The 12189-nt window shown below is 33.8% G+C and overlaps 1 protein-coding gene across 3 annotated transcripts in view; it reads right to left on the bottom strand.

The window, feature by feature from the left end:
- The window catches only part of rap1gap2b (RAP1 GTPase activating protein 2b), a 74643-nt gene that overhangs the window by 14396 nt on the left and 48058 nt on the right, over nucleotides 1-12189 (bottom strand). For all 3 annotated transcript variants that reach the window (XM_073823887.1, XM_073823888.1, XM_073823889.1), the window contains 11 exons: nucleotides 12106-12189; nucleotides 9559-9594; nucleotides 8393-8434; nucleotides 7291-7323; nucleotides 6977-7189; nucleotides 6642-6745; nucleotides 6466-6544; nucleotides 5066-5119; nucleotides 3171-3254; nucleotides 2510-2610; nucleotides 5-134 (listed from right to left, as the gene is read on the bottom strand). The exon at nucleotides 12106-12189 is cut by the window's right edge and continues 1 nt beyond it. In XM_073823887.1, coding sequence (XP_073679988.1) covers nucleotides 5-134; nucleotides 2510-2610; nucleotides 3171-3254; nucleotides 5066-5119; nucleotides 6466-6544; nucleotides 6642-6745; nucleotides 6977-7189; nucleotides 7291-7323; nucleotides 8393-8434; nucleotides 9559-9594; nucleotides 12106-12189 — 960 coding nt within the window. The remainder of the gene's footprint in view (nucleotides 1-4; nucleotides 135-2509; nucleotides 2611-3170; nucleotides 3255-5065; nucleotides 5120-6465; nucleotides 6545-6641; nucleotides 6746-6976; nucleotides 7190-7290; nucleotides 7324-8392; nucleotides 8435-9558; nucleotides 9595-12105) is intronic.

Genomic DNA, 12189 nt, shown 5'->3' with positions numbered 1-12189 from the left:
GCACCTGCTGCGTGTCTCCCTCTGTGTAGGGTAGTTTGGTAGAGACGTGAAACATGAGTTCCTGTCCTCTGAACACAGTGTAGACTGACTGAGACCCTGTCTGGCCGTGAGACACATCCAGACCACCTCGAAACCTGAAGACAAAGAGTGAAAAATGGTGTATTAAAGGATTAGTTCACCCAGAAATTAAAATTCTGTCATTAATTACTCATCATCATGTCGTTCCAAACCTGTTAAGACCTTTGTTCATCTTTTGAACACAAATGAAGATATTTTGGATGAAATTCAAGCGCTCTCTGACCCTCCATAGACAGCAAGGGCCAATGGTTCAAGGTCCAGAAAGGTACCAAGAGCACTGACAAAATAGTGCATGTCACATCTGAAGTATACTTTAGGTTTATTTTATTAAGTATACTTACGTAAAGTTCAAGAACATTTAAAAGCCCCACTAAGTAACTTTTTTTTTTACCTTAAAATAATGTTTCCGAACTCATGTCAGTGGTTCATCAACTCATAACAGGGTGAAACGGCACTTTCGTATTTGCTTTGCGACCCTCTACCAGCCTTAACAGCACTATGTAAGTTTGGGTCGTCGGGTCGCGGTTTTGTAGTTCAAATGAGCGACTTGCTTCACGGCAGGCTTCACAAAAGCTTTTCATACTTTTATAAAGTCATACAACATACTCTACCTTGTCACTGGACATCGTAATTTCCAAAGCCGGTCCTGGATAGCCTTTCAAACAAATAACGTGCATGTGACACGACGGTAGGCTAAATTATTTACGACAGCGGTAATGGACAATTCCGCTTCTAACCTGTAGAGGGAGCATTGAGGGAAAAGTTGCTTTAAGTATACTTTATGTAAATATCAGTGTACTAGTAGTATAATTTTAAGTGTACTATTTCAACACTCCTTGGAACTAAATTGGCCCATTTTCTTTTTTTCTTTTAAGTATACTTTGAGTATTACAGTAGTATACTTTGAGTACACAACTAGTTTACATCTATGTTTTCAGTTTGTACTGCAATTATACTAAAAGTAAACATATAGGTATACTGATAGTTTACTAATTAAATAATTTTTTATGCATTTTTAGTACACTTTAAAGGTATAGTGTCAGTAAATGACTAGTTTAGTAGTTTTATACTTAAAGTATACTCCTCTAAGTTTTCTTTAAGTGAACTTTACATCATACTTTAAAGGTTGTATCAGCGATTTCTAGCCTAAAACATAAAGTGTCAAATTCAGCTGACCTTTCTTCACGATCCGCTCGCTGCCTGCCCCATAAATTGTCTGTGAAAAAACCGCGTCTCTCTGGTCAGCCTAGGGTCCGAGATTTGCCAAAAAAACAATCGGCACTACCAACCTTTCCACACAAAAACAAACAGTGTTCCAACCAATCAGCGTCAGGGGTTTGGTGTTGTGGACTTTCGCTCCGCCTCCCTCACATCCCAGCACCAGTAGGAAAGTCCACAACACCAAACCCCTGACGCTGATTGGTTGGAACACTGTTTGGTTATCTGTGGTATGTTGATAGCGCCGATTGTTTTTTTGGCATATCTCGGACCCTAGGCTGACCAGAGAGACGCGGTTTTTTCACAGACAATTTATGGGGCAGGCAGCGAGCGGATCGTGAAGAAAGCTCAGCTGAAATTGACACTTTATGTTTTAGGCTAGAAATCGCTGATACAACCTTTAAGTATACTACTATGTCCCTAGTTAGGTATTCATTTGTATATGTTTTGTTATATGAATATCTGAACAGGGTATCAGGGTATCTGCTTGTAAACAAAAACATTTTATTCTAGCTTCATGCATTCTTTTTTTATAAACACTTGAATGTGGGTAAGTTTCATTAATAAAAAATAAATAAACATTTTGAACAAAAAGAACAAAAAAAAGACTATTCATGCTAATCAAAATGTAGATGGAGTTGATGAACACCCTAAAGCTTGCCAGTCATTATAACCTCTTCATGGGTCGACATTTTATTCCTTAACGTTACACACAGTTTTACATATCTATGATTTTGATGCTGTTTTATGTCTGACGATTGTGTTAGATTACATGTGGAAGCATCTGTTGTTTCGGTTTCTTTCTCACTTGTGTTTTGTTGCACAAAAAACTAAAATAACAACTTTATTCAACAATTCTTCTCTGTATTCTCCGTGTCACCCTAGTGCCATTTTGTTTTGGACTATTTTGTTAATGTTCTTGGTACCTTTCTGGACCTTAAACTTGCTGTCTTTGGAGGGTCAGAGAGCTCTCGGATTTCATAAAAAAATATCTTAATTTGTCTTCTGAAGATAAATGAAGAAATATATTACAGGTTTGAAACAGCATGAGCATGAGTAATTAATGACTATCCCTTTAAAAGTTTTACTGATGAAACAGCATGAGTTAAATTGAAAGCTTTTGTGTGTAGAAATCAAAGCCTGCCCTTTTATTTCTTCACATATCCTAACTAATCAAACAAATGTTTCTTTTTTTTATGTCTCTCTTGTTTACCCTTTAAAGTCCTGCAGCTCTACACAGTCTCCCAGCACTCGGAGGAACTCTGCAAACGCTGGAGTTTCTTCACTGTTCCCAAACAACTCCTCCTCTGAGGTCTGTGGGCATCAGATAGTATCAAAAGACATCAGAGCGCAGCAAACGATGAAGAAAACAGCAGGAAGAGAAAGAAAGTGTGGAAAGATAACGGGACATAATAGATAAAAAAAAAACTCACATAAGGTAACAACTTATTGATTTATTGCTTTGGCGATTCAGATCAAAGCAGCTTGATTAGAAAGCTTCTGTTAAAATGTCCTTGAGAACCTCAGCCTGGCCATCTTTGATGTTTATCCACCTTTTTCTTCTGGTAAGAGTAGGCTGGGCCATTTGTAAATTTTATGGCTCTGGCTTCTGGTTTCTGTACAAAACAGCTTGTTTTGCTGCTTGATGTTGCAAACTGGTGTGTATTACTAAATTATCTTAATGTATTAACTTAATTATGAACACACTGCTTTGTAGTGCAGTTTTAGTGTTTACTGCACGTTGTTATTCTTCTTCGTCATTTCCCTATAGCAGATAATGAACCAGAAGTCTCACCCATAGACTTACTTCCAAGTGGAAGAAAAAGGTGGATAACAGCCAGTGAACTGTACACATTCGGCATCAACATCCTCACCTGCCCAAACCTTTGATAGATGGCGCCAAACTTAAATGTGTTGTTTAATTCATGCTCATCATAATTCACTATTAATTGAGAGCCCTGGAAAAAAAACAAACATAAATCAAGATAAATATCAAACAAATATTATGTTCTTTATCAGGACAACTTTGACAGACTCTTTAGTTACACCAACATTTCAGAAATAACCCCTTCCATGCAATAGTTTTTATCTCTTAAACCATCTTGCTACTGACTAAAATAGTTTCTTTAATAAACAAGCTGGCAAAACAGTTCAACAGTGCATTGCAAAACATACTGGTAATTTTTTTTTTAATCTGTAATGGGTTTTTATCTGACACATTAATATCATCTCGGCTAGAAGCAATATTGTGTTAATGAAATATGCAATCCCCTCACAGACTTCATAAAAACCCATCTAAAGGACAAACATCATGTAATTAAAAAAAGCTCGAATACATTATTCATATTTTAAATTGAAACATATGCCTCCAAAATATTGCGTCCTAATTTTGAAAAGTATGTCAATTATTGTAGATTTTAAAATATAAATAATTTTTTATGAAATGTTTTGCTTAAAAATGTGTTTGTGCTAAAAAAAAATAATCATAATGTAAAAACATCGCAAAAACGTTGTGGGAATGACTAAGGAATTATACAAATAAAAAATAAATCAGTAATTTTTTTTAAAACTACTGTATATAGTAGTTTAAAAACAACTATATACATGTCTGTACTATGGAAGCATGTTTCTGCCACAAAAAAAAGGGTAATTGTGACTTTTTATCACACAATTCAGACTTAACTGTGATATATAAACTCGCAATTGCATGTTATAAAGTCAGAATTCTGAGATATAAACTTGCAATTGCGTGTTATAAAGTCAGAAGTGCAAGATATAAGGTCACAATTCTGACTTTTTTTTCTCAGAATTGCATGATATATTAGAAATGAGAAATCATTTTTTCTCAGAATTGTGACAAACTTGCAATTGCGAGTTATAAAGTCCAATGTTAAGGGGAAAAAAGACTTCACACAATTTCTCACAATTCTCACTTAATAACTCGCAATTCTGAGAAAAAAAGTCATAATTGTGAGATAAAAACGTGCAATTCTGAGAAAAAAGTCACAATTGTGAGAAAAAACGTGCAATTCTGAGAAAAAAAGTCAGAATTGTGAGTTTATATTAGCAATTTCTCAGAATTGCGAGTTTATGTCTCACAATTCTGACTATAACTTACAATTGTGACTTTGTATAACGCAATTCTGACTTTATTTCTTAGAATTGTGAGTTTATATCTAACAATTCTGATGTTATAAGAGATTTAAACTCTCAATTGTGAGAAAAAAGTCAGAATTGTAAGACAAAGTTTTAAAATTATTATGGCGAAAATGGGCTTCGGTTTTTGCAAAAACACTTGCTCACCAAGGCTGCATTTATTTGATTTAAAAATACAGTAAAAGTACTGTTAAAGTTAAAAATATTATGGCATTTTTAAAATAATGGCTTTCTAGTACAATATATTAATTTTCAGCAGTAATCATCATTGTAATATGCTGATTTGGTGCCTAAGACACATTTCGTATTAATATCAGCATTAAAAAGAGTTGTACTGCTTAATGTTTTTGTGGAAGCAATAGTATATATATTTGTTCAGGATTATTTGATGAATAGAAAGTTCAAAATAACAGGATTTATTTAAAATACAAATCTTTTGTAACTTTATAAATGTCTTTACAGATACTTTTGATCAATTTAATGCAGTCCAACTGAATGAAAATATTAATTTAGTCGGTTTTCCGTAAATTACAGTCCCCAAACAGTAGTGCATATAATATTATTTAGAATAATATTACAATATTAATAATACAATTATTTATCTTGAACTCACCTTTGGGTACAGCACAGGACTAAACCTCAGACCTACAATGTCTTCACATAGTAGCTATAGTAAAAAAGAAAAACATGATACAAAAACACAAACAGCCACTTAGTCAACAAACACCAGGTTTACTCACTTAATTTAAAAGTGGTCACATACACTACCAGTCAAAAGTTTTTGAACAGTAAGATTTTTAATGTTTTCAAAGAAGTCTCTCCTGCTAAAATTCTGAAATATTTTAACTATTTAAAATAACAGTTTACTATTTAAATATATTTTAAAATGTAATTTATTCCTGTGATCAAATCTACATTTTCAGCATCATTCCTCCAGTCACATGATCCTTCTAATATGCTGATTTGCTGTTCAAGAAACATTTATTATTATTATTATCAATATTTAAAACAGTTTAGTACATTTTTTTCAGGATGCTTTGATGAATAGAAAGATCAGCATTTATCTGAAATAAAAAGCTTTTATAACGTTTTACACTTTACCAATGTAAAACCTTGCTTTTATTTAGCAAAGATGCTTTAAATTGATCAAAAGTGATGATAAAGACATTCACAGTATTACAAAAGATTTCTATTTCAAATAAATGCTGTTCTTCAGAACTTTCTATTCCTCAAAGAAACTTGAAAAAACTCAGCTGTTTTCACCGTAAAAATAATAATAATAAATGTTTTTTGAGCAGCAAATCAGAATATTAAAATGATTTATAAAGGATCATGTGATTGGATTAATGATGCTAAAAATTCAGCTTTAAAACCACAGGAATAAATTACATTTTAAAATATATTTGACTGTTTTTGCTGTACTTAAGATCAAATAAATGCAGGCTTTGTAAGCAGAAGAGACATAACAAATCTTACTGTTCACTTACTTTTGACTGGTAGTGTACAATTTATAATTATTTTTCACTTATAATGTTACCTATTTTTTTTTTTGTACCAAAAACACTCAAATAACAAAACACTCATTTGAATTTTCCACCCTCTATTTGACCCTTAGAAATAAATGGTCTGTTTTTTCCTGCTGCGCTTAAGAAACGCCACATTTGCATGTGAAATGCAAAACGCCACTCCGACACGGGTTGTGAGTTTACTGTCATATCCAATATATATTTTTTAATATAATATACTTTGACCTACTCCATCCTTCAATAACAGCCTCTTTGCAAAGCTGCATTACATGAGACAGACTCAAAAAAACAATGCGGTGAGAAGAATAAATAAACAAGTACTTGGATGTTTGGATATATTCCCTGGAATCTACTCAGTCGAACACTGATAAATAATGCTTTAGATTTTAGAAATGATTTTTAGTTCTTTACATTAATCGATAAGACTTAAGGGCCTGTTTTTAAGTGATTAAACCCATAGACCATCTCTGCAGGGCGCAATCATTACCTTTGCTAACTGAGGGACACTGGGGAGCTCAGTCAAGCCCGCCAAAGAGATCCTGTCATAGATTGTCTTTGATGGAGTCCTAAGCGAGGCAGAATTTGATAGAAAAATGCAATCAAACGTTTCAAAATGTGCCAATCACGTAATTACACATAAGAGATTGAAAGGGCTGTTATTACCTGAGAATGATGTGCAGGTACTCTTGCTCCTTCACCTCCTCGTGTCTGAGGGACAGTACGAGGTTGCCATGGTTACTGGCCGTGCAGTAGAAGTTCAGATGTTCCTGAGACCGCCAGATAAGAGGAAGCGGTTTAATTGCAAACGAATCCATCGGCAACATAAAGAACACTGGGTTAAATTGCACCGACTGCTGATTATTACAGCTCTGACAATCAAAGACGACCTGTGGTTTGAGCCGTTTAAAATGATCTTACACAAATATTTGCCAAAAGCTCCTGTTTGATCTACTGGTGGACTGGTTTTACTAAACATAATTGCTTAACTGAGTTCTTACCCTGCCTAGAAAGTGCTTGCGGTATGCGCGAATGGCATAGTTGCTTTCCAGTCTGTAGCCAAACTGTCCTGAATTGCTTCCTTCTCCATCTTCCTCTTCACAGAAGCCATTTTCCCAATTCGGGATGGCAACAGGGGCTTCGGGATCTTCTATCCAGTAACCCCCGAACTGAGGCAGGATGACCTGAGGGTATGGCTCACCCCGCTGTAACACCTTTGAAAGAGAAATCAAACCATTAGGAAAAGAGTGACGTCTGATACACAATACAAAGACATAACACAAAATGTTTTTAGAAGTCCATTATTATGCAGTACCTCATCTATCCGTGGATATGGAATGTAATCGTCCTGCAGGGGTAAAAATAACAATTTTAGAAGGTAATGTTGTAAATGGAGATCGTCACAATGTTTTGGAAAGATGCTTGTGCGTGACAGGAAGCGTGTTATGAGGCATATGTTGCTCATGCAACCACATAATATGAGAAATTACATGCAGTCCACACAATGCTTCACAGTCATGCTTACAAGAGATATTTTTATGAGGTTGTCTGGAGAATCTGAATGAACACATGCATTTGAGGGTAGGATTATTTCTTCAGTGGTTGTTATTTTGCTTATAATATGCTTTTTTTATACTGTATAAAATGGGGTCCAAATGTCTGATCCCAAGTGAAAATTCTGTGTTACTTAAAGGATTAGTTCACTTTCAGAATAAACATTTCCTGATAATTTACTCATCCCTATGTCATCCAAGATGTTCATGTCTTTCTTTCTTTAGTTGAAAGTAAATTAAGGTTTTTGAGGAAAACATTTCAGGATTTTTTTCCATATAGCGGACTTCAGTGGTCCCCAATGGGTTGAAGGTCCAAACTGCAGTTTCAGTGCAGCTTTAAAGGAGTATACATGATCCCAGCCAAGGAATAAAGGTCTTATCCACAGAAACAATTGGTAATTTTCTAAAGTATATATATTTTGTTATTTGTTTTAGAAAATGGCCAATTATTTCACTAGATAAGACCCTTATTCCTCGTCTGGGATTGTTCAGAGTCCTTTGAAGTTGCACTGAAACTGCAGTTTGGACCTTCAACCCATTGGGCACCACTGAAGTCCGCTATAAGGAGAAAAATCCTGAAATGTTTTCCTCAAAAACCTTAATTTCTTCTAGACTGAAAAAAGAAAGACATGAACATCTTGGATGAAAAGAAAGAATCTAAAATATTTATTAATTAATATTTTCTAAATTCTAAAACTTCAAAAATCAGAGTATTTTCAGACTTTTGGACCCACTGTACAGTATATAATGTTACATACAGTACATTTATGAATCCAGCTTCATGCAATGAAAATACTCCAAGTTTGAAACAGACAAGCACTGAGCTGAGCTGTAACCCTGTTAAATGTTTTCAAACCCTCTGACCTTTAATCTTTGTGGCCCCATTTCCTCCACCTCAGAAACCTGCTAAAGGGTCAGGGTCAAAATGTCAATGGTTGCAGTGTTAGCAACTGACAGTGGAGGAGTGGCGAGGCACAGAACGCAATTACCACATCTATAGTTTCAATTTACCAAAGCTAAATTAAAACAATTTAGTACTTAGCAGCTACTCTAGCTGTCCAAGTAAAAATATACAGTTGAAGTGCATACACCTTGCAGAATCTGCAGAATAAATCTTAATTATTTTACCAAAATAAGAGGGATCATACAAAATGCATGTTATTTTTCATTTAGTACTGACCTGAATAAAATATTTCACATAACAGACGTTTACATATAGTCCACAAGAGAGAAAAAAAAAAGTTGAATTTATAAAAAATTAGCCTGTTTCAAAAGTTTACATACACTTGATTCTGAATACTGTGAATGATCCACAGCTGTGTTTTTTTTTTTTTTTTTTTTTTGTTTGTTTAGTGATATTTGTTCATGAGTTCCTTGTTTGTCCTATTTGTTCATGAGTTCCTTGTTTGTCCTGAACAGTTAAACTGCCCGCTGTTCTTCAGAAAAATCCTTCAGGTCCCACACATTTTTGTATTTGAGCTAAATGTACCCTGATCTTCAAATTTTAAACATTTACACCCCTGCCTCTTAATGCATTGTTTTTCCTTCTGGAGCATCAATAAGTGTCTGAACCTTCCATAATAGTTGCATATGAGTCCCTCAGTTGTCCTCAACTGATCAAACAGTCATTTTTGGAAAAATGACTGAAAAACCAAATAATCTGTGGGACCTGAAGGACTTTTCTGAAGAACAGTGGGCAGTTTAACTGTTCAGGATAAACAAGGGACTCATGAACAACTACTTCTAAAAAAAGAAAAGAAAAAACAGCTGTGGATCATTCAAGTAACAAGACAGTATTAATCAAGTGTATATAAACTTTTGAGCGGGGTCGTTTTTATAAATTCAACAATTTTCTCTTGCAGACTATATGTAAACATTTTTTATGTGAAATATCTTATTTGGGTCAGTACTAAATAAAAAAAAAACGTGCATTTTGTATGATCCCACTTAACATTTTGTAGATTCTTTTAGGTGTATGTAAACTTTTTACTTCAACTGTACATATATAAATGAAGGATTTCACTTCTTACCTCCATCTTGTCCAGCATGTCAAAAAACTGAGTAGACTGTGGGAAAAAAATACAATATTTAGACAGTGTTTCACTCTATTTAACATGTCAACAACAAAGCCAGCATGCACTACAGTCTACTAAGTGTGAATGACATGCATGTGGTTGAGCAAGCTCCACTTACTGTCAGTTCAGGCTATTTTAGTTGCTAAGTTTACAGTATGTCAAAATTCCTTTGAGAAATACAAGTTTATCTGTTATACACATGCTTTTGTAGTTGCTGATCTCACAGAATGTCAAATGATGTTTCCTGACAATCAGTTATCAATCAAAAAAATCAAAAAAACATTGTGAGGTTCCTCAGGGCTCTGTATTGGGACCCTTATTGTTATATATGGGCCATTCTAAGTCAGAGTTGGAAACATCTTGAACAAAATTTGTCTTTTTCCAAATAAATTGTATGTATACAAGAGGTACACATTTCTAGTAATTGTGCAGTTAATTCTCATATTGTATTTTCTGAACGTTTTGTATATTTGTCCTCTCCCCAAATTTGTTATTACTGAAACACAGTACTATAGAATTTAATAAGAAGGGTTATATTGACCTGTTAAGGTTTGTCTTACATCTATATTGTAAATATATATATATATATATATATATATATATATATATATATATATATATATATATATATTGCCATTTATTACAATTTAAATAAATAATTACATTTTTAACAATATTTTAAGTGTAATTTATGACATTTATTGTATTTTTAATCCAAATATTTTTGTAAAAGGCAAAAAATTGATTCAGCATACTTTACTGACAAAACATCCCATGTTTCGGTAGTGACTGCACATTTTTGGTAGTGACAGTAATGCATTGGTAGCACATCACATTACACAATTTTTAACTTGCATACTAAAACATTACTAAAACATACTAAAATACAAAAAATCTACATAACTGTAGTAAAATTTTGTTTATTTCCCCAAAATAAAGGATTTTGTGTTCCCTTTTGTCACTACTGAACATTACAAGTAACTTAAGTTATGTAATAATATTACTTTTTCCAAGTAACTAGTAAAGCAACGCATTACTTTTTAATTCACAAGAAAATATCTGAGTTACATTTTTTAAAATAAGTAACGCCAGTTACTTTTTCCCCCATTTATTGATTAAAAGCTTTACTGTCCCCATGTTGAGAGGAATCGTAAGATGTTACTTTAGTTCTAGAATAAATGTAAACATGCATTAATTCATCTCACTCACTAAAAAAACAGATACAGTATTCCTCAAAATGAATAAAAACAGTGAAATTCAACTCAGAATATGACGCAATCTGCAATAATTAAATATGTTAAATAATACAAATATCCTTTATGTATTTAATCCCATTTTATTAACAGATGACTTTGCTGCTGACATGATCCAATTCATCCATACTAATAACCAAAAATTACTCAAGATAATCTAACATTTGTTTTCCTTTTTTTACTGCTAAAGAGTTGACATTTTTTCTTCTGCAGTCTACTTTACAGAAATAAATTTACTTTTCTCTAAGCCTGAGGCTTTTGGTGTGAAGAGGTTTTTACCTTTGTCAAAAATAGAACTTTTTATATTAAAAACAAACAAGCAAGCCCTGCCCAGATTTAAAAAGAAACACAAAAGTAATGTAACACATTACTTTCCATAAAAAGTAACTAAGTAACGTAATTAGTTACTTTTGAGGGAGTAACTCAATATTGTAATGCATTACTTTTAAAAGTAACTTTCCCCAACACTGCTATTGAAACAAAAATGACATGTTTCGGTCGTGACTCTTTTGGTAATGACAATTTTATGGGATAACATCCAAAAAAAAGCAGATACGTCACTACCAAATCACCACCAAATGATTCGGTAGTGACAATTTTAGATACTTTTGAACCTAGCTCAAAGATGCTAATCAGCACATCGATAACTAGCACAGTTCTGAACAGTGGTAAACATATAAAAACTAAATGTTATGGAATAACTCCCAAAAAAGTGTGCTTAATTTCAGAAAAAAGGTGTTCAGTAGTGATGTTCCTTAAATTTACACAGATTTTTCAGACTTTTGAACACATTTATTTCAAAATTGTGATTTTGTAAGAACATCCGCAATAAGTTTACTAACTAAAATTGATCCCACATGTGACTAATATACATTAAGTGCAAAATCTCTTCCATTCTTATAAAATATGATGGGCATTTTGAGAGTTTGCTGTTTTTTCTTCCTCCTTTGAGGAACATATAGACTACCTAGAGGATATCTAAGTCATGGTCTACTGAGTAAGCAGGGCACATCACCAGCTACAGGTTTGCGCTAGGGTCTTGTCTCGAGGAAAGAGGAAAGAAAGACGTTTATATCTGTGTGAACCAAATGAGTCAATAATTGCTGCTTTATAATAAACTATTTATGAAATGTTATCTGGAGACTTGACTTCATGCTTTAATTTGCTTTTTGCAGCTGTAAGCTCTCTGTGTAAATTTTCTTTCTGTGCTGATTCATAACAGGCCCTGAGAACCAGACGCGCCGCTTACCTTCATGGAGGGAGGGGCGGTTCTGGGGGGAGAGGGAGGGCAGTCAGCCAGGGGCACATTGGAGATGGTCAGCAACTCCTGCTT

This window comes from Garra rufa, chromosome 19 (assembly GCF_049309525.1).
Source record: "Garra rufa chromosome 19, GarRuf1.0, whole genome shotgun sequence".
NCBI lineage: Eukaryota > Metazoa > Chordata > Actinopteri > Cypriniformes > Cyprinidae > Garra > Garra rufa.
The sequence above is the reverse complement of the archived record's forward strand: the minus strand, read 5'-3'. Positions and strand labels throughout refer to the sequence as shown.